Source organism: Cornus florida, unplaced genomic scaffold, assembly GCF_030987335.1.
Source record: "Cornus florida cultivar Cherokee Brave unplaced genomic scaffold, ASM3098733v1 CherokeeBrave_3.0.0_Hap2_Chr09, whole genome shotgun sequence".
Lineage (NCBI taxonomy): Eukaryota > Viridiplantae > Streptophyta > Magnoliopsida > Cornales > Cornaceae > Cornus > Cornus florida.
The window spans coordinates 95,627,851-95,652,888 of NW_026775579.1; the positions used below are offsets into that span (position 1 = coordinate 95,627,851).

At 34.4% G+C, this 25,038-nt stretch overlaps 2 protein-coding genes across 2 annotated transcripts; both read right to left on the reverse strand.

Moving 5' to 3' along the window:
- Window positions 1-217: 217 nt before the first annotated feature.
- Window positions 218-1,894, reverse strand: LOC132273200 (galactolipase DONGLE, chloroplastic). The gene has a single exon (XM_059774217.1). The coding sequence runs from the start codon at window positions 1,892-1,894 to the stop codon at window positions 632-634; it is 1,263 nt and encodes a 420-aa protein (XP_059630200.1). The 3' UTR covers window positions 218-631.
- An 8,879-nt stretch (window positions 1,895-10,773) lies between these two features.
- Window positions 10,774-24,338, reverse strand: LOC132275397 (uncharacterized). Its single transcript, XM_059776869.1, has 14 exons — window positions 23,702-24,338; window positions 22,590-22,728; window positions 21,774-21,993; window positions 21,585-21,685; window positions 20,845-20,966; window positions 20,671-20,762; window positions 20,303-20,408; window positions 19,818-19,972; window positions 18,964-19,082; window positions 13,833-13,960; window positions 12,907-13,004; window positions 12,461-12,723; window positions 11,921-12,317; window positions 10,774-11,799 (listed from the first exon to the last, which is right to left on the reverse strand). The coding sequence occupies exons 1-14, from the start codon at window positions 23,984-23,986 to the stop codon at window positions 11,724-11,726; spliced, it is 2,301 nt and encodes a 766-aa protein (XP_059632852.1). The 5' UTR covers window positions 23,987-24,338; the 3' UTR covers window positions 10,774-11,723.
- Window positions 24,339-25,038: the final 700 nt, after the last annotated feature.

Genomic DNA, 25,038 nt, shown 5'->3' on the forward strand with positions numbered 1-25,038 from the left:
ACGCTTAAAACAAAGTGCATGCCAAACGGGCCCAAAATGATTAGAGTTTTAAATTTCATAATGTTCATAGTTCCATGCAAGATGGATCTTTAACTTCATGTTACTTTGATTGCGGTTATGTCATGTACTGATGAAATTTCTTCTGGTGTTGGTATATAACTTGAAATCCCTTTTTTTCACAACATTCTTACTGTTTGCAAATATCTTTACATTATTTTATCTATAAATCAATTAATACAGAAGTATGCATATAATGAAGTGAATGTAGAAAAAAAAAAAAAACTGGGAAAACCTTCTGTGAATTCATGCTTGAAATATGCAATATTGAGAGAGGAGATTCAAATTGCTAGCTAGCATATGCAGATATATTCAAGTGAAGGTATATGGTCGAATTGACAGAAGTAGCACTTGGCTTGCTTAGTAACAAATTAGGTAATATACATCATGAATTTTCATAATACGATTAGCCTCATGACTTGCTCTTTACACAGGCTAAAAACATATATGTTGACAGTGAAAACTTAATTCACTGCTCCATCGATATATCTATGTTAATTCGATAAACCCCTCCACCGTCAAAAAAGATATACAGGCTGAGGTGTTCAATATTCATACCTAATTTGCTTTATGTCTAAGAACATGTCCTTTCAGTCTGAACTAAGTTCACCAAATTGGAAGCATTTTTCCACATTGTTGGGAACGTGTTCAAGTTGTGGGCACTCCAAAACAACTGTTTTGCTTTGTTGAAAAAATCTGCACCTTCCTTCTGAATCTGCAGTCTCTTGGGACATTTGAGTAAATTGATGTATGTCTCCAAATCATGAACACAAGAAGGATTTTGCATCTTGAAGAAGTCAAGTGCTAGCTCAATTCCAACATGAGCATAACATGAGCAGCTCCAAGGGAACTCGTATCTTCCACCCAAAACCCTAAAATTCTCATTGAAAACAACCCCAGGTAACTTTGTGATGGGGTCATTAACATTCACTATTCTCAACACTTTCACTCCCAACTCTTCGCAGCGTTCTTTGAAGCCGGAGTTCCCAACTCTAGGGCCTCCAAAAGAGAAAACTGTAACCGGAATTTCTTGATTCGAGTACTCATCTCTATTCAATCCAAGCTCAGCAATGTCATAAGCTAGTAGGAGCCCTAGTGAGCTTCCCATGCTGTGCCCGGCCACCGTTATGCTCAAATCCTCGCCTTTGTACTTGTTGAGTAGCCGAGAAACTTCAGAAAGCAGCTGCTCACGACAGCTTCCAAGCCCGAATTTGCAATGGCTTTCATCCGAAGTGTACAGACTCAGAAACCCAGCTTCCACTTTTACTTCAGGCCGAGGATTATGAGGATCAAGGCGTGCCGGTGTCAATGAGCTCATTAGGTTCGCGATCCATTCCTGATTAGTGACTGTACCTCGGAATGTAATGAGCACATCTCTCCGGCCAAGCCTTTTCACCTCATCGTCCGAAGATACAGCAACATACCCGATCCAACGGCTACAGTTTGCGACATTCTGGATCGGAATATTGATGTCAGGAGTGGCGTAGATGTACTTGGTGACTTCGTACCCCGAATTGGCCATACCCACTTCTCTCAGCATATTGTTCTTCCCATACTTGCAATTCAAGTAACGTTTGGAGGTGGGTTCCAGGTCGAATGCCTTGTAGCACGCCGTGACAAACTCCCCGTACCGGACGATCTCTTGCTGGAGAAGAGGGTTCAAGGGCTCCACTAGATCTTCCCAGTCGTTTGATCCTTGAACCTCTCTCCAAACCCGAGCCAAAGTCGTGCTAGTTTGGGCAATCTTGGATGCAATAGTTGATACTTGTGGTGGTGCAGTGAGAGTACCAACCATTGATTGCCTAGCTGATGACACTAGTTCAGTCTTTTGTGCCATCGATACTTGCCGGATCGAGCACGGTTGACGCATATTGTCACTTGAAATTGTAGCAAGGTTCAGGTTTGGGTTTTGCATAATTTTGGTTGCCATGGATATATATGTGTGTGTGTGTATATATATATATATCCTCTAGAGAGAGAAAGAGGGAGAGGAGTATATATGGTGGGAAAGTAGATCGAGTGTGAGGGTATATATAAGAAGGGGGTGGAGTGAAGGAGAGGGAGTAGATGGACCAGTTTGATGGGTACATGGGGAGAAAAGAAATAAAGAGAAAAAGCATGTTTGGCGAGGATTTTGACTAAGAGATTTTGAAAATTTCTAACGTTTTAATTTAAATGGTCGGTTGGGTTTAATTAAGATTTAATTAAGCTGATTATATAGTTATTTATGTGGTTAAGGCTGTGTTGAAAAAGAATGAGAAATATTATAATACGGTCATGGTGGACCTTTGCCTACATTATTAATTGCCACGTTGGCTCTCCTGTCCCTGTTGGTTGACTTCAAAGATTGAGGCTTGTAGCTTGCCAAAGGACAGCGTTTCTATGTAGCTTGATGGCACTTAATGCGACATAATACAAACAAAATTTTTTTTTCTTTTTTATTGTAATTTCTTTACAAATTTTTTTTGGTAGATAAGATAAAATTTATTAAGCAAACAAATAATTAAGATGAACACCATAAAATGTTAAGCAAATCAATCAGCTCAAATAAAGATGTGCTAGTTAGTGATCGTCAAAACATATTCGTTTCTGTGCAAGGACGAAGGTTCTGGAAAGGGACAATAATAATTTTTTTTAATAATTTAAGGAGAACAAGGTAATATTTTAAGGATATGTAACTGAGAAAACAAACTAATAGATGTATATTAGTAAAAAAAATAAAAAATTCAGGTCCATCTGCACGCCCCTGACAAACTCCAACTAGCACTTCTCACTAAAATATAATCCATAAATTACCTAATATAAGCCAAAATTATTGAGTAATTCATAAAAATGAATATGTCACAAGTCTTTAATTTGACCTTGATAGTATGATAGTTAAGTTTTGTGATTATGTTATACATAAAAATATAACAAATACAACATGAACATAAAAAGGCTATATGCAAACATAAATTATTATACATATTCATTTAAAATTGTCATAACCTGGATTTCCAAACATCATTTTGCTTAAATATTCCAATTTGTATCAATTACATGGTTGGTGGTTATACGAAATCTTATGTGTTTATTTAAGTTAGAAAAACGGGTTCATATAATTAAATGTTGATTTGAAATAAATTAATCACATTTTTTTCTTTCTCTGAATAGTAGTTTGACTAAAGAAAAGAAAGAAAATGGTGTGATGGTATAATGCTCCTAGTTACTGCAAAGCAGAGGAGTGAGAGTGAGAGGTATATATTACGCCGACATATTTTTTTGAAGCCCACTAATTGTTGTCTATTTGCTGAGATACCCCTGTGGATGGCCCCTATTGATACAGCATGCTGGTTGATTGAACAGTGGGAGTGAGGTATATAAATTTAATGTTGGGAGTGAAGGTCAAAGAAATTCAACGCGGCGAAAAGATAATGTTCCATCCACGTCAGGACCGCATGAGAATCTCTACAGTCACTACACCACTTACATGTGTTTTTTAATTATCTTTGTCCTTTTCTTCTTTTTATTTCTTTTTAAATTTGCATTTAAAAATAGAGGAATTGATAGTTTGACACTATTTATTTAAACAATTTAGACTTATTCATTCGTTTCGACGTAAAATATTTTTTAAAAAAAATATTTTTTTTTTCAGATAAAATATTTTTTTATTTTGATTTTATCAGTGTTTGGCAAAGATCTACGCAGATATTAAAGTCGAGTCCATCAGACTCGACATGTAAAATAACTTGCCAAAAATTTATGAATAAATTATTTTTATTAAATTTTAATTTTTTTTTCTTCGTAAATATTTTACGACAACCAAATACCAGAAAATAAAAATATATTTTTTGAAAAATATTTTACGTCCAAACAAACGGAGCCAACTGGTATTTCCTTTCATTTCAAAATGAAAAACATATACATACTAAAATAAATGTACTAAAACACCTTTTACTAATAGGGAACAATGAAACTAGGGATTGCAAAATGTGTCACAACCTATCAACCTGTCATATTCGCTCATTTTTTAATGATTTTTGGTAAATCATATTTAAAATGGGTCAAAAATGAGTTAGGTAATTTTTAACCACTCAATTTGAAGGTTAAAATAGGTTGAATATGGGTATCACTCTTCACATAATAAACACATAACGCACACCTATTCTATATTGTACTCAATTCATTTCTCTCTCTAAAATCCTCTCACATTCAAGTCATTTCTCTCTCCAAAATCCTCTCACTCATGGTCCTCTCTCTCTAAATTTGTTTCTCATGAATCTTCTCTCTCTAGAAATTTCTTCTCTTTCCTTCACTTTTCTCTCTATAAAGCGAATTGATAAATATTGCTGAGTTTGAGATTATTTTTTTATTTATTATTAAATAAAATTTTAAAATCTTGCAAAAAATTAAAAAATAATAATTTAAAAAATTTAAAATTAAAAAATAGTTAAAAAATAATAATTAATGGGTCCACGAGTTATAACGGGTTGACCCTATACATTTTCAACCCGTTCTAAATGGGTCTTGCCCCATGTTTGACCGGCCCATTTTCAACCCAGCCTAATTCCGGCCCAACTCACCCACCACCCCTAAATGAAACTAACCAGCATATACATAATTTTATATTCATATTTTAAAGGGTAAAGTGCAAAAAATCCCCTTGAACTATGTTTAAATTTGCAAATAACCCCCTTGAACTATAATTTGTACATAAAACACCCTAAACTATCTCATTTTGTTGCAACATACTCTAAGGACTATACTATATTTTATTAAATGACCATAGTGTCCCTTCTTATTGAATTAGATTTAATATATTTTTCTTATCTAAATAAATTATGAAAAAATTCATACTAATTTGATGAGATATTTTTCATTAAATTTGCAAAATTTACCTTTAATTTTTTTAATTAATTATTTAAATAAAAAAAATTAGTATAATATTTTTTAAAAAATTAATTAAATTTTTAATTTTTACTGAATATATTACATGAAAAGAAAGTATTTTTTTCATAAGTATTTTACTAATTTTTCATCAATATATTGTATGAAAAAAATGAATTTTTTTTAATAAAAATATTTAAATTGGTTATAATACGTTTTATTGTAAATAATAAAATTTTAATAATAAGTTAATCAATTTAGAAAATGGTAGTTACAAATCTATTTATCTATTTTTTTCATTTTTATGATAAATTGATACTAAAAATAAAATTAAGGTAAATAGTATAATTAATATTTACATAAGAGAAAAGATAATAAAAATAATTAAATAATAAATGAAAATTTTAATGAGAAAGGGTAAAATAGTTTTTTTGTGATGAATTTGTCCTTAATTGCAACAAATCAATAGTTCAGGGGGGTGATTTTTAATTCAGGGAGGTTATTTGCAAAGGGGCAATAGTTTAGGGGGGTTTATTGCACTTAACCCTATTTTAAAGTTAGATTTTGTATCTAAATTCAAATATAAATTCATGTATATTCTAAATGAATTTATCCTTCCCATGTTATCTTTTCACTATATAAGCATTTCCTTTCTGATAAACAACTAGAATGCATTACAATCAAATTGTTAAGATTAATTTATTTACTAGAATTCACCATCTAAATATATATATACACTCTCCTGAAATTTTCTCTAATTTACCAAATTCTACAAAAACTGGAATCTTTTAAATCCTCCATCTCTCTACAACCCTCTATACTTCTTTTTTATTATTATTATTTTTAATCTTTTATATATTTGGAATGAAAATATATAGACATAAGAGAAGAAAAATAGCATATATGTGTTGGAATTCTTAATGAAAAATTTGTAAAAAAAAAGTATAATACTTGAACAAATTTGTTTTTTTATGCCGAATTTTTTTAACCAAACATGAAAAACAAATTATATCCATATATTAACAAACCCCGTATTTTCCTTTACTATCGTCGTTACGGATAATAGATGCTCTCATTTTTTGTTTCTTCTTAAACTAAATGACATAAATACCCCTTATATGGGTACTCGATTCTTATGAATTGAATCAAGACAATAATATCATTTTCAAAAAAAAAGTAGAGTGTATCTATAAAAAAAAAAAAAGTAAGTGCTTTATCACCTCAAATATCATTATTATTATTATTCTTTATTTCCGCTCCTGAAGTCTTTTGAGGGTAATTAAGTCCTTTAACAATTTGTTTTTAAGACAATTCAAGGACCAACGCCGTAGCGAATACGCATGAAACAAGTCAAAATATATCCTAAAACTTTGTTTTAGGGTCTCATACATGCTTCATTCAATTTATGAACTATCTAATCTACACTTTATCAACTCTTCCTTTATGAAATAGTCTACTTCTCCATTGTATCTAGCCTTTGCTTCTTTCAAAAAACCAGTAACTTTCGCTTCTTTTTGCTTCTTCCTCGAAGCTCGAGATCACTAAGCTTTACAGCTTCAGCCTTCAGTGGGGTAGTGTATGATTTTATAAGAAACTTGGGATCATATCATGTTTGGTTGGTCTGGAAGTTAGTTTTTTCTTTTGACATATATCCTCTCTCTCTCTCTCTCTCTAAGCTGCAAAGTTAATGAGGAGTATGAGCCGCCCCTTAGTCCTAACTTTCATTACTAGTGCATGTTTGAAGTTTGAAAAGATCGAAGACTATATATATATATATATATATACACTTACTTTTTCTTGAACTCCGAGGAAAAACTAATGGACGTATTGCCCAATTGGTTGATAAGAGTGTACAAAGCTAAACGTCTTTCTGGGAAAGAAGAAAAGAAAATGGGAGTAGAGGAGGAAAAAAAACACAAAAAAAGACTCCCTTTGTTTGGACAATTATTGTCTACCCGGTGAGGAGGTAATTCTACTGATCGCTCCAATCACAAATGTAAGTAAGTGATCTCTATTGACTACTGATGTGGTCTAATCATAAATGTACACAGTATTTGTTATTTCACATTCCAAAAATTAAGTTTTAAAGAAAATAATTTTTTTTGAAATAAATTCAGTCACCTTTGCATTTTTCACAAATGTTGTTGCGATTTGGTTTTACCAATCACTGTAGATGTGGGAAGATTTGGTTTCACATTTGTCTGCAGAACACTCCAATGGGCTGCATATGGTCCGTTTTCATTTGTTTCGGGCCCAAGACTCAAAAAGTAAAAGAGTAACGCCGTTATCATCTAAATAATGCCTCAGATTTGGAATGGTGAGCTCGCCTTCCACGTGTGTGGTTGTCTAGTGTTTCTTGACTGTGCATTGGCAGCGCGTGTTTTTTCACGTGATCGTTCTTTTAAGGACGCGTTTGGGTTGAAGGTTGAACCCATAAATGTCGAATACACTACCAAGCGCGTGGGACCAATGTTAAAATGAGGCGTTTAATGCAAGCTCAACAAAATATCTGTGTTTTTTTTTTTTTTTTTTTTCACCAACGTTGTTTTATGGAGACAAATAGGACGCGTGTTTGTCCCCTGGTCTGACTCTGATTACGAGACTACAATCATTGATCAGAACCCCTACACCGACCGTATTGTCACGATCCGATTCCTAAGACGCTTGGAGGATGGAAGACACGCATGCTGGTTGGCAAAGAGCAGAGTTTGACTGGGAATGGTTCCAGGGAAGGGGCGTGCAGGAGCACAGGATGGTACCTCTTCAGAGTTCAGGCAGGTCGACTCGGTTCAGTTCGAGGTGCTTGTCGCTGGTCGTGGACTTGACTATGAAGAAGGGAGTTGGCCATCCCTGCACAAACTGGTCGGGAGCTGGAGCCGTTCCCCTGACGAGGCCATGGCAGGCCGAAACCAGTCAGCATGTATCCTTGGGAGGGCAGGTCGTGGTGGCTGACCAGGGCGCTTGCGCGAGCTGAAGCAACGCCTTGGTGCCGCACGGGCCGTGCCGCTGCGCCAAATCTCTAGGCCCGTGACAGTATGGTGTCATTTCACATATCAAAATCAGATCATTTAATTTTATTTATAGCTGTAGGCTGTAACTACATTACTCCGTATTTGAAAAAATGCAACATTTGTTTAATACCAATGCAATCTCGTGCAATATGTTTGAGTTGCAGATGTCATCCGTTGCGTTATCTTTGCATCAGTGTTGTATGTTGATGTATGTTGTGTTTGATTGTTTTGAATTAAAATATTAAAATTAAAATTAAATATTGTAGGACTAAATTTTTTTCAATTTTAATCTCAACTCAATATTAAATATATGTAATATAATTTTTTATTTTGTATTAGATATGATCCTAACAATAATGTTGGAATCTGGTATAATAGAGCACAAATATTGTTTTATATTTAACCACATACAGTCACATAAGTGTAAATTGTGAGCGGTTCAATATGATATAAAAACTCATGTTGTGGTGAGAGGATCCGAGTTCCTACTAATAATATAATTTTTTAATTTACTCGATCCGCATTGTGAACAGATTTGAGTTCAGAAAGAAATAAAGATGTAAAAGCAAATATAGAATGGTGGTGGGCCCTCCCAATGGATCTCACGTTTGGCCGGCAGTATGAGTATCCTTGACTGTCGCAACTCATATATATGACAATTATGGATTATGCGACTTGATTTCGGTCTAAGTTTGTAAATGACAAGAAGCCAATTTGATGATCATTTGACAAATTAGAACATTTATTTTGTAAAGAAATTTTACACTCAAGCTAGAATTTTTCCTCAATTTGTGTTGCATGTATAAAAAAAAAAAAAAAAAAAAAAAAACGTGTGCAGCAAATGTATCTTTAGACCTCGTATCAAATTCAAGATCAAAATTATTATGATTTCTAAGCTTGACTAAAATTTAATTATTCCCATACAACTTTGGTACCTGTAAGTATCCTTTGACAATGATTCACGTGGTACAGACAAATTCAAGTGAGACTAGGGAAAATGAAGCCCTCAAAATTAGTCCAACTCAGTCTAATCGTGGGTTGAATAGGCAACAAACAAACAAGGCTTATGTGATTTGGATCTTGTTGATTTCACATGCCATCAAAAAACAAAAATGGTTCCACCAAACAACATTTGTTTGGGAACACTAAGATTTTGACGCCTCTATGGGGTTATTAGGCTTTTTAACCACTCTCATCTGTTTGCCTTTTGGGACTTCATGGAGGTCCACGTTCTTCTGTCTTTCTTAGTTGGTTCAAAAATATATATATATGTATGTATATATATTCGGTAAAAAGAAAATATTGGTTGGTTGAGAAAATTTGTCAAGTCTTCACTTCAATTTGTACATCACATCACTCGTGTATACATGTCCATTGGCTCCTACACAAATGGCCATGAAATTTGGAGTCGCTCCTTTGTGACTAGGTTCCCTGGATCTCTCTCACGCGCACAAGTCACACACAGTGATGCACATTTTCCAATATATGTTTTTTACTTTCAATATTCCTTCCATCCATTGACTAGCTAGTGATGGAAAAACATAATGAAGATTACCCAATTTATATTTACAAGGGTGTAACTGTGTTTATATAACATGGACCCTCTCTATGGTTTAAAAAACAACACTTACCCGGCAACATAACATTTTAAAATTTTTTAAATCATTTTTTGGGTTTTAAGTCAATTTTGAGTACAAAATCAGAGTGTCAGATTTAATAATAACGAATACCAATATTTACTCATACCTGAACTAGAAGAGTCGTGAATGTTATATTTGAAATTATAAGAGATGTTCCTTTTATTTAGAAAAATATACAGAAGAGATAAGTGTAATTATCCCAATTAAATATGATGTGTATGAATTACATAAATTAAATTTTAGTGGGTGTGTGAGCATTTTAATTTTTTATTTTTAAAAAAAGAAAGATAAATCAATATTTTTTCTTATAATGAAGTCTTTTGTACTAATATGTGTCATAGGTGACTCAAACCCTCAATTATTTATTTTAAAAAGAATAGGAGATGTAACTTGAACCAAACTCTTTGTTGATGAATTGACATGGCGTGATTCTAATATTATTTTGTAAAAGTCAATTAGAATACTAGAATGGACTAAGGTTTCAATCCTCTATGAGTTTATTTGTGTTCCATACGTCAAATACAGAACTAATTGTGTGTTACACGAAATTGAATGAGTCGTTTTAAGGTGGCAAAATTTGAATCTGAAACAATTTATGAAAACAGTTTCCAAAAACATAACATAATTATTATTCACATGGTTGAAAATACTTATAAAGGCTGATATCATAACATCCAGGCCCTAGTTTGGGCCCAATTATTGTTCTGGATTGACAATTGGGTCTGTTCATGTCCTCTACACTTGCTATAATTCTAGGCGTGACAAGATTGAATTTTCATGAGTCACGAGACGCACAAAGACGTATAAATGTATGGACAAAAACCAATCAAGGTCATACTTCAAATCACACAAAGTGAGAGTGAGTGTGAGAGTAAAATATAAGTTGCACAAAGCAGAATGAATGTAGAAGTGTGCAAAGCATTAAAGCAACACCCATTTAAAATAATACAGTTCTAGTTATTAAATAGGCATATTGGTATGTTGATTTCACGATAGAGAGGTTTAGTTATTAGTACTGCATTGAAGGAAGAAAGAAAAAGAAAAAAGAATGAGTAGGCAGAATATTATTTAATAATTTATTTTCTGTTGAAGGGACCTTCAATATTATTTTCATGGCCTTCAAGCTTATTTTCGAGCTAGCCTCTCTAAAGAATTTGTTTGCGCTCAAAATAATTCAAATCTTAGACATGATGCTAGTTAAAATAATTTGAATCTTAGACATGATGTTGCATGAGGCACTAGGATCAAATGACTTACCCACTTAAGCCAACCCCCTTCAGGTGAGACCTTCAAGCCTCTAATCAAATAGGCAGCGTAAATAGGTACCTTAGTATAAAACCGAGGGTCAAAGGTTCTGTGGAGGCACTTAGATGGAACCCAAATAAGAGAGAACCTTGTTCAACTCCTCCTGTTAAATAAAATTAAGAGAGATACCATTTTCCTTTTTCACTACACTCACCTTAAGTTCTTAACTTGTAAAAATATTACATTTAATTTTTCTATTTTACTTTGTATAATTATTTTTTTTTTTATGTCAATAAATGCGTCAAAATCATAAAATAGAAAAGTTTAGAGATATAAATAATGATCAGTCAATGAGTCTTAGCTGGTTTGATAAACTAGCTGAAAGTTTAGTCTCCAATTCAATACACAGGATATCACTTTTAATTAATCACCAAATTTTTTTTTTTTTTTTTTTTTGAAAGGTTAACTAATTAATCACCAATTGTCAACCAACAATTTAGTTCATTTACAGCAACATAAGATTAGAAAAGACTAACCAAAAAATCATTTTTGGAATACTGAACAATCATTTGCTCTAAAATTGTCTCTAGGAATGACTGAATGCTGGCAAGGAAGGAGAAAATCTTAGGTAGTCCTAGCCAATCAAGACATTCCATGCAACAAAATCTGTCAGCTTCATCAACTTTTTGGTTGCATGGCACTTCCTGGATTGGCCGGCCGGGACCACATGTTCCTAAACCACCTAATAATTTCTCGGCAAAGAACCCATTTTTCAACTGTTGTTGCTTGATATCTAGATTCCATACAATTGGCACCACCCAGAAATGGGCAAAAGTTCATCGACACAGCTCGTAGAACCATAGAAGGGAAACCTGAGCTCAGAAATGACCTTGGCAATTAGTACTCACACCATTTGTGAAGCACCAAGTAGAGCTCGGACATTTCGCATTTCCAGTATTTTTTTCATGGCATTGTGACATCTGCAGAATATCAACATGGACAACAGAGTGGCATCAGGAGAGTATCCCTAGCTAACTGTAAGGCTTGTCGTTAAATATAAATAATAAAATAAATAAAAAAGAAAAGGGTGATATCGGATACCGCCAAGGTAGATGGTCGAGGAACATTGATGGTGACACAATGATATCCTTGAAGGCTTTTCTGTCAGCTATATAAGCTCCATAACTGCACATTTTCTCTTGGGTTCCCCAGCTTCTAAATAGAGACAAACAGGAGCTAGTTTCCTGTGGTACTATATGAATTACAAGACCTGGTAGAAACATCTCTGGGAGATCTCCAGCAGACTGGTCTTTAAATGAAGAAACCGCTTCCATAAACTCAGATATCGGATCATCAAATGAATTTACCTTGGCAGAAGAGTTACAAACAGGACTGGCAAAACTATTTGATGAATTATTACAATCAAATTCATCACCAGAACAATGCTGGAAGTCCATGTTCTGACGGAGGGAGGACTCTTGATCCTCTACCCTGCTCCCTGCAGTGATGGGGAAATGTTTTAGCGTTAAAAAGATAGCTTCCGAATGTTATAGTTAAGGTTCATGTTGGTCACTCATTAAAGAAAAAACTTCAGTGTTAAAAGAAATTATATATTCATGGAAGGGAGGGCATCTTTAGTACCATTTCTACATCGAGTCCCATTGATGCAGCAGTGATTTATATTTTCATTTGTCGACGCTCTACAATTTGAATCTGAAGTTGAAACTCTTTTCTCATGCTTACTTCCTTCATACTTGCTCACGGACATAAATCTGCGTGCAACTTTGGAAATTATGCTCCATTCAGTTGTGTTATCCTGTGACATTGACATAATTGCAGCTCCACGAAGCCTCAGGATGGATGCAACTGAAAGGCGTGCTGAAAATTCATTACTGTATACAATGCTGCAGATGGTTTGGACATGTGGTATCAGGTTTTTTCAGCAGCAGGCAAAAGTATGTATAGATACGGATACACACAAATAGATTAAACAGACCCACTGAAGAACTATTATGAAAAATATAAAGAGAGAAAATAAAGTATAAATGACAAAAATCAAGATGGTCGTCAATGGCATTTATAATTACCTTGTTACAAATTCGGAACATGCGTCTGCTATGACTGGATCCACACATGGCAGGGGCCCATATGCATAGACATGTAAGTTTGGGTATCGGCGATATAGCTGGTCAAAAAAGAAAAGTAAGGCAAGGATGATGATGACGATGACGACGATGATGAATGAGAGCATCTTCGACTAGCACCCTACTTTCCTAAGCTGGACATCCCTCGGTCGGACAAATATTAAATCTTATCTATTCAAAGAACATATCACTTTTCAAGTTTTCATTGATCTGAAAAAAGGGCTTACAGGTAACCCATGCGATGATAACAAGCAATGTGCAACCCTTGGTTTTAAAATAGAGCCACACAGAAATCGTAATATTATAAGTCAATTCCAAAGAGTCACAATATGAGTACAATTAAGAAAAAGAAAACCAAAATAAAAAATAAAATAAAAAAATGACTAAAGCATACTAGAGATGGTAAATGGTGAAGGTATAAAATTTGATGCCACTGAAACAGTTGAACTGACGCCATTGAGTGCCCCAGGAGTACCCATGTAGGAAAGGAGGATAAATAAGTCATTCGAGTTGCAGGGACCAATCTGTCAACCCTAATAACTAACAAGTCGGCTGGTCTTTAGTCCTATGTTTCAATTCAGGTTTCCTTTTCTGAAATGCTGAAAATGATACCATAAAAAATAAATATCGAGTGCTTTAATATAATGCTCTGTTTCCATTGAATTGCACATTTTTATTTGCAAGTGCAGGACAAGCATAAATACAAGTAAAGGATTTGGCAAGATAGTTAATGTAATCAAGAAGTTTATAATCATGGGTTTCTTATTAGGAAATCCAATTATTCTGCCCCGGACTAGAAAAAAGTCGAAGGAACAGAGGAACCATATATTTTAAGAAATAACGCCACCTTGAAGTGCAAAAGCCTATACCTTTATTCCTAGCAATGCAGCAATAGCTCCTCCAAGGGAATGCCCTACTAAGCGAACACCATACCCATGACATTCACATCCAGTTCCCAGCAATGAGGAAAGAAATCCACTACAATGGGATGAACTACCTAAATTAAATTTAACATTACAAAACATTATAAAAGGGAAAATAAGTCTAGGCAGAATGAAATATAATTGAATAGTCTCGAAATATGGAAAAATTTAATAAAAGGTAGTTCAGGCAAATTTTAAATTCAATTAGACAAGGGCTACATGTCTGTCAATTTTAACATGCTTAAGATAACAAGTTTTATCAAAGAAACATTATGAGTGAGAACTTGTGAGATGCATTTACGACAAGAAAATCAATCTGAATCAACATACCAGCACAATTGCGTTATACAAGCCAGACAGCACGAACCAAAACATTGAACACTCTAATAGCTAAATGTTAGCAGTCAGATATTCAACAATTATTCGTCACAACCTTTATAAGGCATAGTATAAACACACACACACACACACACACATATACATATATATATATTTCCTAGTTTCATAGTATAAATATAATATAAAATAAAATAAAATAAAGAAAACACATTAAAAATGAGAATGCCATAGCACCCAAACAAGCAATTACAATTCCTTCTAAATTAATCTAATTAGGATCCATATGACTTGTAGGGTCATTTTTTACTGCATTGGTAAAAGTTCGAAGTGAGAAGAATGAGGACGCTAGTTTCTGTCTTGAGAGCAACAACTTTCTACAAATATAACGTCAAAGATTAGGTCTGACTCCAGCTTCCTTCCTACCACCCGATGTAGGAATGCCCTTGGGATCTATTTGACTTGTATATATTGTTTTCCAACACTCTTATGATTATCAACCTCTACCAGAAACATTTAGTGTGATAACAAAGAGCAAAGGGAGTAACTGAAGTTTTTAACCCAGAATCTTATTTACGACCACGAGGCACTAGAATCTGCAAGAAATCCTCCAATCTACAATGAAAAGGAAAACTAACTCTTAATCATTGTTAAAACGTAAAATCAAGTTGTGTTTAAAGATACAAAAAATTGAAGAGAGAACTCAAACGTGAACAACACAAGGATAAAACGTGGTTCAACCACTATGAGTCTATGACCTACATCCACGGCACACAAAGCCCAAAGGGCTAGATCACTTTCATTATATCTCTCTTAGTTTTTGTATACAATGATCACCTTTATTTATAGGTGAAAAAATACAAACATGTGGTAAATATGATGTTCGAAAGATACTTAAAAATTACTCCGTTGAGTCACTCATATCAATATTCTGTCAAGGAGTGAATTATGGGCTTTAATCACTCCAATAATGATATTCTCCAACACCCTCCCTCAAGTTGGTACATGGAGATTTTAACTCAAGTGTCCAATTTGAAACTAAATACGAAGTTGTCGAGAGTCCAAGATGAGTAGATCCAGAGATCTGAAATGAGTTGATCGGAGATCCGAGACAAGTGGATCCGAAAATCCAAGACGAGTTGATCCAAAAGATCCGAGACGAGTAGAGTATAGAGTAGGGTATGATAAACCTACTCTAGTACCATGTTGAAAGACATAAAAAACTGAACAGAGAACTTAAACAGTAACAACACAAGGATAAAACGTGGTTAGGCCACTACAACCTACATCCACGGCACACAAAGCCCAAAGGGCTACATCACTTTCATTATATTCTCTTTTAGTTTTTGTATACAATAATCACCTCTATTTATAGGTGAAAGAATACAAACATGTGATAAATATGATATAGGAAAGATTACTTAAATCACTCATGATTCACTCATATCAATATCCTGTCAAGGAATGATTTAAAGGCTTTAATCACTCCTATAATAATATTCTAAACAATTTAAAAATCATTCATATATTATATTCTAATATAGTATCCTACAGAGATTTGAAATTAACTATTAGAATCCTAATAATGGGGCAGGGAAAGTGACCCATCACACACTAGGAAGAGCATTTTATGAGGCTTAACGTTCTTGAGCAGGGGCACAAATGGAATGTGAGGGATGGTAATACCATTAAGCTTGGGAAGGACATTTGAGTGGTGGAAAAAAACAGTCAAGGACATAAGTTTTAAGATGGACCAAATGAGGGAACAAATAGAATCTGGCCAATTATTACTTTCTGTTTCGGGATGACCATGCTTTATACAAACACGCCATAGAACGACAACCAAGAATGTTCTTCCTCCTCCCTGTAAGTTTGGGAAGGACATTTGATTGGTGGGAAAAACGTTCAAGCTCATAAGTTACTAGATGGACAAAATGAGGGAACAAATAGAATCTGGTTGGTGATCGTTTTTGGATGACCATGCTTCTGTAAAAGCAAGCCGTATAAATACAACCAACATATATCATCCCCCAAAGCCTCAACTTTTGATGTTAAAACCTTAACCCAAGACTATCCACATTTACCAACGGGCCAGTGGCCTAGCGATATCAGCCTCTTACCTCCCAAAGGAGGTCAGGGGTTCAAGTCTAAGTTTAGACATGTGTAAGTACCAACTAGGAAAAGAAAAAAAAAGACTCCACACATTTGTAGCTTTATATTTTTTCCTTCTTGTCTTTGACATCCAAAAAGTTTTATCTTTCGATTTTAGTCTAAAATTAAACCTAAAAACCAACTAATATAACCGTCTTCCATTTTTAAAGCCTAATATTATCATCTCATCCGTAAACCCCTCAGAACCAAAGCCATTGGCCACTATGGTTTGATTGTGGAGTGACCTTAATTACCTTCTACCCCTTTTAAAGGTTCTGTTGTCCTACACTTTCTCTGTCGAACTGACATATAATTGTCAACCCCCTTCCAAATTTTGATGAGAATAGCTTTTCCTCCACCCTCTAAAAAGTTAATGAAAAAGGATTGCCAAGAAAAGGGAATGCAACATGCTTCCACACAAATTCATGACATCGTGTGCCTCTAGAATCTATATATAAGACATTCATCCACTTGGGGCCTCAAAACAATTACAAGTAACGAAGAACTTTTCTTTATCACCAAAAGCAACCATGCTTAAAATAAGATATTTTAAAGTAAAGGAGGAAGTAAAAATTGCCAGAGGAAATCCAACACTGCAATTGGACAACAATATTCAGGACTTAATTGAAATAACATAATCTGACATTAGTTGAAAAAGAATGAAACAAAAGAAAAAGCTTCGGGTGATTTTAGAAATGAAAAGACTTAGTTACATGCACACACACAAACATATAGAGAGAGAGAAAGAGAGACCACTGGGCCAGTATAACCTCTCCTCCCTCAAAGCGGAGGTGAGGGCTTTGAGCCCTATAGTGAGCATTTGTGAGGGTGTGCGAGTATTTCCTAACCAAAAGACAGAGAGAGAGAGAGAGAGAGAGTCGGACGCAGAGAGAAACACAATGGAACAGAAAATCGTTATGGAAGAGAGGTGGAAGAGGGTTGGAAAAGAGGGGAGGAGTTTGGCAGCAACTCTCTCCCTCGACAAAATTCCCTTATAATCAAGTTAAAAGCAGAAGTCAGAAGAGATTGCTTGCTTAAAAAAGCAATTAAATAAATAAAATATACAGAAGAAGTTGCAGAATAAATCACTACAAAATGACAACTCCAAACTCACTTAATATACGAGTCCGGGCGGTGTAAGGCTGGAAGTTGATCATCTCCTAATGCATTGCTCTGTGGCGCACGATTGCTGGAATCTTATTCTTGGCTTGTTTGGCATGTGTTGGGTAATGCCACGTTCAACTAAGGAATTGATTCGTGCATGGAGAGGATGTCGTGTGAATAGGGGTGTACGTGATTATTGGAGATTTGTCCCACATTGTGTTTGGTGGTGCATCTGGAAGGAGAGAAATAGTAGAATGTTTGAAGGGAAGGAGTCGTCTACAGCGACACTGAAACTTATTATTATTCGTTCTCTCTTTAGTTATGTAAAGAGGAGTTCTTGTTCCTCTTCTGATGACTTAATTACTTTTTTGGATTCTTTAAGGCCTTAGACCCCGGGTTCTCTAATGTTTTTGGGACGCGTTCCTCTCTTGAACGCCTTTTTAATTCATTATTACTTATCAAAAAAAAAAAAAAAAAGGCTGGAAGCTGAACAGGTGAATTGACAATTTCTTGTTACCCGGGCTCAGTGAAGAAGATGCTCAAATTTGTGTGACACTCCATTTGACTACTCTAGAGGACTTTTATCAATCTCTGCTGTCCTTTACTGATGCATTTATATTTCTGAAATTTGTTTGCATAATTCTTGCATGATCAAAACAATTTAAAGAAAGTAGAAATGCTAGGTCTTCCAGAGCATGACGTAAATAGAAACAAGAAGGAGCTGCAGAATAGAAAGAAGAAATAGGGCAGGTTCTAAAGATAGTAAAGGTTACAAGACTCAGAACAACGAAGAAACACTATATGCTAAAATGTAACAGCAGGTGACACTCAAAATTAAGGACAAAGATATTGTGCTCCTTCAAATATTAGGAAAATACCTGAAATTTGGGTAGTTGTCGGAACTCTGTAATGCAAAGAAAGAGAGAGAGAGTGTGTGTGCCAGCCTAGAGTGCAAAATGCATAAATATTGGGGTAGGAAGGTGAGATGAGGTCGAGCAAAAGCTCAAATCTGAAATTATTTTCCAGAAAGTATGCTCTCAAGACAGCCACCAGAAAATTTTTCGGAGAAGTCAACATTAAATGGTCTACATAAAGCCCCAGAAACAAGATAACTCCCTATCACCCTGAAAAGATAGATCTAAATGCAAAAAGAACCAAAGAAATGAAACAACCAACTTGAGTCTGCTGGGGCAAACTAGGAATCAAAACCCAAAATGCCAAACATTTGATGCTGGATATTATGTTAGACTGCAAAGCTATTAGTGTGGATATTATGCAGACTGCAAAGCTATTATACTTAAGCATAGATGCATAATTATGTGTGTCAAAGAAAATTTGCTTGCATGAAACAAATCTGAAATGATTCTGTTAAATGTGATTTAAACCTAACAATAAATAATAAAAACATAATAAAAAGAATTATCAGATTTAAGTACTGGGAGAGTTAAAATGCACAATGAATAAAAGAATAGAGGCATCTCTTTACCATTGCTTCCTTCAATTTGCATGAAGAGATCGCGAGCAGCCTCAATTACCCCTGAGTGCCCATAGTGTTGTGAAGTTGATACTACACTTTGCCTGATAACTGGGTGATTATGATCGCCACTGAATGAAAATTAAAAAAGAAAAAGAAAAAAAAAAAAAAAAAGAAGGTATATTAACAAGTTTTTCAGGCAAGCCTAAAATCACACCATATGAAGCAGAAAAGTATCTAAAGCACTTACTAAATCCTAGCTTCCTTGCAATCAGGTGCTTGGATGTATAAATCAGTAAATAAAAATATAGAAGTACTACATTGAAAGAGGAATTCTGTATCATAATGAAACATATTAATTCCACTTAGCTTGTGCATACTTCAAGCAGGAAGTCATGTGCAATGATTAAAAAGCATCATAAGCGGCCATAAACAGCTCAAAACTAATTTTTTCAGTAAATCTTTAAAAAATTAAAAGATTAGTAACATTAAGGTGGTTGCTGAATCTGTATAACACTAGAACTTCCTGAGAGAAATTGTTAATTAGTTCTTCTCAATTCTCAATAAGAAAAAATTATGAATTATCAGGCTTGTTTAAATATAGAGATTTATATTCAAATATATATCAAGTAGCATGACATTGGAAGTCAATTATCACCTTATTATATTGCATTAAATCACATTCAGAAACTTTTAGAGAATGCAATCATGAGAGAAGTTATGCATACTGCAGAAATGCATTTAGAGATAGGAATGCAAAATATAGAAACAATTCCTTCCCCCACCCACAACACCCACACGAGGGGTAGGGATACATACATACTATACAAGCATATATATACAGAGAGAGAGAGAGAGCAACTTGCTTTATCAACCCATCCAAGTCTTCTGCAGATAGGGGGCATTCCCTACATGAACCATCAGTTATGAGGTCTTCAGGAGTTTCAGTTCCCCGTACAGCAATCACAACAGATTTTAGATGATGTAGAACCACAATAAAGTATGCAGCTTCACAAGATGCCTGAAATAGAAGGACAAGAAGCCAAAGAGAGAGTGTCATATAGACTGATATAACATAATATGTACAAAACTCAAGCTTCAAAACAAGAGGACAGACAACTACAGCACACTTACAAAACTTTTGCGTGTTCTAGAGATTGCAACCATGAATAATAACAAACAACTAGTGTCATGACCAAGTGTAACCTAAGTAGAATAGACACCGTGGGTTGAAATCACATCGTCTACTTCAAAATAATAAAAAGAAGGTAACCCAGCATATACAGAGAAAAGGCTGCACTACTTTGGGTTGGGTAGACTGTAAAAGATATTAGGATAACAATACACTCACCTGACTAACACGCCCTCGTCGAAGTGAGTCTGGCGATACATTAACATACTTTAAAAAAGCTGCTGCATGACCTCTCCACCAGTTATCACCTTCAAGTAAAGGCCGCCTAAATATGAAACATTTAAATATCAAATGGCAAACAGAAAAGAAAAGGATATTTCGAGGACACTAGAATCTGAAATCCGAATATGCAGGAAGAGACGCAATTTTTTTTCCCTTTTATGGTTTATATAGACGGGAAACAAAAATGAAAAGAAAATGTATGATAATAGAACCTCTGAAATGAACATAATCATGTTGTATAATATATAAATATTTGTATATAAGTTCTACATATAACGAGGCAAGAACTCAGATAAGTTAATGACCTGTTCCGATTCCATGGAGTCAAAATCCCCTGCCTATAGAGCCACACAAAAGGAAACCATACAGGATTTCGTCCAAAATCGAGAAGCATACCCTGCACCATGTACTGCTTAAATATCAGAAATTACCATGATAGACTATTTAAAATAATATTAAAAAATGTCCTATCACTAGACCGTATAGGCTGCTTCAGCAAATTGATGAAAAGTAGCAGCTCCATATATTCGCTCTTCAGGTGCCTCCTCAGAGTCTTCATATGATTTAGGAGATTCACTGAGCCCTTGCAGTAAAGCTAGTCCTGAAGAGAGTGGCATCGAGTTTTGCAAAATAATGTCATCCAAAAAAAGGAACTTTGAAGTAAAGTTAATCAGTGCAAGGACAAGTCAAAATCAACATGCGAACACAGAACATGTTAAATGTCATAAGTGTTTCCTATATAATTTGTAGTATATGGATCAGAACAAACCAAAAGATGTAGCTCAGGTCCTCAGGATAACTCAATGAAGCATGGATATATAGTTCTGAAAGTAAAATATCTGTAAGTATTGTGAACATATGATCCAACATCTAGTCAGTTGCTTCACTTTTATCCGTATTCTTGTTCAAATGCCTAACACCCAAAATGAAAATCATTATTATCAATCAGGTTGTGTGGGCACGGGCGTGTGTGATAGTGAGAAAGAGAGAATCAGCCTCCTCAGTGAAAAAGTGCAATTAGTACAATCCTAATTTAAATTCAAGTATAATACTCATTACACAGATACAGTTCACATAAATGCTGCAGCTGAAAATGCCTAGAACAGGAAGATAAGAAATGCATTAACTGCAAAATAGCGTATAACAAAACTTAAAAATGTAGTTCTCATGATTGCATTATCAAGTAAAGTTAATATTAAATCCCACGAGAGCGGAAAACCTGCTAAGAATTCCAAATGTCCGGTTCCTGCTGCGCGATAAGCAACAAGATCACCCAATAACCGTGCCACTGAATAAACTTCATCTTCTGCAAACACACTCCTGGATTATTTAAGTAAAAGAAAGGGGGAAATCAGAAAATCAATATAGATTTAAATCCTGTAGCTTAACCAAATGCAGAGATGCCTACAAGTATTTGACACGTCCCAGACAGCACAAAGCCTCACGAATTCCATGATCAAAAACCTCCTGATAATGAGCTTTCCATGCATTATCTTTGGTTGCATAAAAAGATCTCCATCGTAACACATCAGTTCCCGTGAAACATTGTCCCAGTGTCACGTAACATACCATGACCAAAAAGAGGACAAGTATATGCCGCTGCCACTTGGCACCATTAAAAACATGCCCTGCAATAGAAATGTTGAATAATAATGGAGCTACCACAAAGAAAGCACACAAAAGGACGATCATTGACAAAATAAGATTAAAAGAGTTTCTATGTTTATGATAGGGAAAAGCTCGAGGAGAAGAATTAAGGTGGTGGGTCCTAACAAACTTGTCTGATTAATTTTTAAGTAAACTATTTTGTACTTATATATGGAGACTTTTAATGTAACCTGGTCTGCGTAAAATCCTCACGTATGAAAATTAGGTACTTAGTACCTTGTCCAACAACAAACCATCCACAAACAATGTTATAGCACAAAGACATCCAAAGAAAGCATTGAGAATTTTTGACGACTCAAAGAAAAGTCAGCACTGAACAGAGACATTATCAAATCATGCCCACATCCAGTGCTAGATGATATTCTATAACAAATAAGTAGTAACATATATGATTATACAATTTGGACATTTCAAAGGTATGTAGAAGATTCTCACAAGGTTCACATGCAAAATCCTAATCAACACATACCTGAATTTTACTTGTTGAGAAAAATATTTTAAAGAAGTCAGGCATGCATCAAGACAATAAGAAGCATAACAAGAACATCCATTTTACCTGATACACAGTTCCTTGAAGTTCCATGTTGACAAACATGTTTAACCACAATGAAGATGAGGTAAGCTGCTCCCACAAATTGCAGCACCGAAATTACTGTTACAAATCGTGTCCACCAAAGCCATCTCATATACCTTTTCTGTACAGTGAGAAAAATAAAAATATTTTACATCTTATTACACAGGGTAAATGGTCGTGCAGCAGATTTTGAGGAAGATTGTTCATATATATATATATATATAAAGTGTCCATAATAAAATGAAGAATGTCATCGTCTCAAGTTCACATAACACAAAGTTGATTTGTACTCGTACACAAGGTTTTGAATAGAAATCACCGTAGTTACATCGTGATAACGGCTACCTTAGCCATACATGTTTTGAACCGCACCTTACTCTCAATCAATCATATTCATATGTGTGTTTTGATATCAAAATCCCATAAAGTTGGTTTTTATAAAAAAAAAAAAATTTAATAAATTTTATACAATGATTTTGATATGAGTACGTATTAGTCGTTATTATTAGTGAACAATGATAAATTAATAACTAGTAATTACTAGCTACTAATTAGTACTTTAGTACATAGTAATTTACAAGTAGTCTAATATACTAAACTATTGTATGATAGATACAATAATAACAATACTTTATTACATCTACCTTGGTAAGTTAAGGGAGGTGAGACAACATGTTTCAATCATTTTACAAGCATCAAGAGTGAGACTTGCATCTATTGAAAGTGAAACTAGAGAAATGAAGAAAAAATACTTTGAAGATTCATCACACTATAAATGCACTAGTACAACAGCAACAAGAAGCCCTTTTTCCCAACTACCTGGGGTCGGCTACATGAATCCTATGTTCCATTCCACTCTATCTAAGGTCACAGCCTCAGCCACTAATAAATGCACTAGTAACTTTTATTTTTTAATTCGGAAGGTAAATGAACTAGTGTTAACTATTAAAACAACTAGGATATAATAGAAACAACTAACACCCATGAATATACATTACATATAAATAAATGCACAGATATACAAATTGAATTAGCAGAACATGACATAATTTGGAAAAACAAACTAATTCTTGTCAAACAATAAGCATTAGTACCCGTCTTTCATGGCGAATAACAGTATCAACAATTTCGCTTTCAACCGGAGATTTGAGGATCATTGTGGCCGTCGCTTGCTGCGCAATCCCAGTTCGGATGGTGGCAACAATTCTGACGCAAGAAGCCAACAAAATGAGTTGAAAAGGAATAGTATGTGCATGCCCACAAACTGGGTACACCACAATTATTAGAATCACACACAGAACGATCACGAAAAAATTCAAAACACCCATTAACAGAATAACCCATCTCAGGTTCTTTAGGTTTGAAACCCACGCTGGCATTTCCCAAAGCTCAAAGAAAAGAAAAACAATTTAAGAACAAAAAAACAGATTTGATAGAACCAGGCTTTGAATTGCATAAGCGACAAAGAGGAAAGTGTTAAGGATCGAATAATTCAAAGGACATTATGGTATAGATGCACATATGTTTGAGATTTATAGTTCCAATGGCCAGGGAAACGAAGATGAAATTGTCCAGACTCCAGAGTTTGCTGTTGATTTCCCATCGGGAGGGAAATTGCACAGGTCTGGAGGGAAAACAGAAAACAGAAAACAGAAATCAAAGGACTTTCCTTTTGTTTCGATAATTGACAAAGGAAAAGTGAAAGAGAAAGGAAAGGTGGTTATTTCCTCGGTAATACAAGAGCAACCAGGGGGATAAAAGAAAGAAAAATATTCCTAATTTATTATGGAAATTTTTTTTTTTCACGTAAATATATATAAAAAATTTGAGTTAAAAACTTTTTCTCACATAAATATATATATAAAAAAATAATTGAGTTACTCATACACACAAAGAAAATTAAATATTAGATAAATATTTATAAAATAAAATAAAATAAAAAATTGTGAATGAATTCTAAAGATATTGATTTTCTAAGTGAGTAATATACAATAAATCAAAATTTAAAGGAAAAATCAACTTCTTGTAAAATGACATGTTAATAAAAAAAAATAGATGTCTTCGAACAAATCTAATTTAGTAGAGAATTTTTTTACTTTGCTTCTTTAAAGACAGGTGAAGGAGATGTCACTGAGTCATAAGGTCCTTTGTAATTTAGTAAAGATTAATTAATTAAGGAATGAACTAGATGCATCTTGTTAATGTGACTTGAATCTATTGAATGTTTTTTTCACTTGAAAAAAAAATGACAGTAGATGTAGTTTTATATTTCATTTTGAAGTATTAAAAATTCAAATTAATTCTAAACATAGAATAACGAAGATAAATTTTGATGAAACAGAGAACATATTCTTACATATACAGAGCCTCTACTCTTGAGTTAGTATGGTATATTCATATATTTATATTTATTCATATATTTATCGGTGGA